Source organism: Anarrhichthys ocellatus, unplaced genomic scaffold, assembly GCF_004355925.1.
Source record: "Anarrhichthys ocellatus isolate YVR2014 unplaced genomic scaffold, GSC_Weel_1.0 scaffold7942, whole genome shotgun sequence".
Taxonomy (NCBI): domain Eukaryota; kingdom Metazoa; phylum Chordata; class Actinopteri; order Perciformes; family Anarhichadidae; genus Anarrhichthys; species Anarrhichthys ocellatus.
Genome location: NW_022287916.1, coordinates 1 through 2,003, shown reverse-complemented (window position 1 = coordinate 2,003; position 2,003 = coordinate 1). Strand labels below are relative to the sequence as shown.

General features: G+C 39.9%; 1 protein-coding gene across 1 annotated transcript; it reads left to right on the top strand.

Annotated features, from left to right (window-relative positions):
• Positions 1–939: 939 nt before the first annotated feature.
• On the top strand, positions 940–1,998 carry LOC116380611 (macrophage-expressed gene 1 protein-like; the record flags this gene model as incomplete). Its single annotated transcript, XM_031842514.1, has 1 exon — positions 940–1,998. A coding segment is annotated over one exon (1,059 nt), but the record flags the coding sequence as incomplete, so codon positions are not given.
• Positions 1,999–2,003: the final 5 nt, after the last annotated feature.

The following is a 2,003-nucleotide window of genomic DNA, read 5'->3' as shown; positions in this document are numbered from 1 at the left end:
TATATATATATATATTTAATTAATTAATTAATTATATATATATATATTTAATTAATTATATATATATATATATATTTAATTAATTAATTAATGAATCATTCATTAATTAACGCCGACAATTATTTTATCGCGCGTTAACGCATTTTTTAATTTATTATGATTTTCTTTCTTTTTTTAATTTTTTTTTGAATTGAAAGACAAGAGACAATACATATACATAACAACAAGAGGATGACAAAAACAGTGGGATAAAAGCCAGCAAACATCCTATAGTCAGTAATTTTAGTGCACCTATATGCTGAAATTCACAGCACAGATCAGGAGCGAGCGAAGGACTTTGAAAGTTAGCGGAAAAATTAACGTGAGACAACATCCGGTTTCTTCAGACGAACATCCGGTTTTCAGAATAAGATGCCAACAAAGTATGAATTATATTCACATTAAGTATAAAACATGCTACCTGCATCTCGTGAACCAAATGTTATTGCCCTTTTGTTCATATAGCAGTACTTTTAAAATAAAAGTACGCAATACACTACTTTTGAATTCATTATTGAACTTTGCCATAACAATGCGATTAATCGCGATTAATCGCAAAAAATCCATGCGATTAATCGCGATTAAATATTTTAATTGTTGCCCAGCACTAATATATATATATATATATATATATATATATATACACAGTATATATAAAAGGTACTACTATGGTGGATTACTTGGATGGATGGATTTGGTTGATAAAAATGTTGCCCCTTAAACAGTGTAGGTATATTCATCCACATTAAACAACATTGCCGTAAATGTGCCAGAGTGAGCCAGAAGGCTATTTCCTAATCTGTAGTTCCTGGACAGATGTTACAGATGTCACGTTAAAAAGTAAATTAAGCAAAATAATACAAAGTGAATGAGCTGGAATAACTATAACATGATATTTAATATTTTTCTTCAAAGGTTCGGAACTTCATCTACACAGTCAAGGCTTATCCAGACTTCACTCTGGACGCACGCTTTGCTCAACAAGCTAAAGAGATAGCCGATGCAATAGAAAACAACCAAACAAGGAACGTAGAATACCTCTCAGAGAAGATGGTGCTGGACTATGGAACCCATGTTATCACTAGTGTCGATGCTGGGGCCACTTTGGTGGGGGAAGACTACCTCCGTTCTTCATATGTGTCGGACAGTGTGTCGGAGAGTTCCTCTGTCAAGGCGCAGGCCGGCTTAAACTTTTTTGACAAAGTCAAGTTTGACATAAGCAGTCAAAATGTCCAACAGAGCTCATCCCTTCAAACATATCAGTCCAACATTCAGTACTCTATTATCCAAAGCCATGGCGGCGGCACGCCTTTCTATCCTGGCATCACCCTGCAGAAGTGGCAGGAAAGTACCAGGAACAACCTGGTTGCTATTGACCGCTCAGGATTTCCCCTACACTACTTTATAAACACCAACACCTTCCCTGATCTTCCCCAGCCTACAGTTGGCAAAATAGCTGTTGCGGTGAGTCAGGCCGTAGAGCGATACTACAAGGTCAACACGCGGCCTGGATGCGTCGACGTCAGCTCCAAGAACTTTAACTTCCAAGCCAACATTGATGACGCATCCTGCGAGGGCCCCGCTACAAACCTCAGTTTTGGCGGTGTGTACCAAGAGTGTATTCATATCAGCTCAGATGCAGGTCCACTGTGTGATGCCCTGGCCCAGAAAAACCCTGAAACAGGGGACTTCTCCTGTCGTTCGCCTTACTCTGCCACTTTACTGAGATCGGAGGTGAGACAGCAGGGTTACACTACCTACGATTGCTATGACCAACGCTATCGGTGTGGGTTTTTGGGCATTTCACATTGCCATCGTCAAGTGTGTCAGGACAACTACCACGTTCGCTCTGCTCACATCAACACCTACTGGTGCTCTGTGAGCGGGAAGGCCCCAGACAACTCAGGGTATCTGTTCGGAGGCATATACAGCCCCTCCCTCCTAAACCCCGTCACTAATGCAAA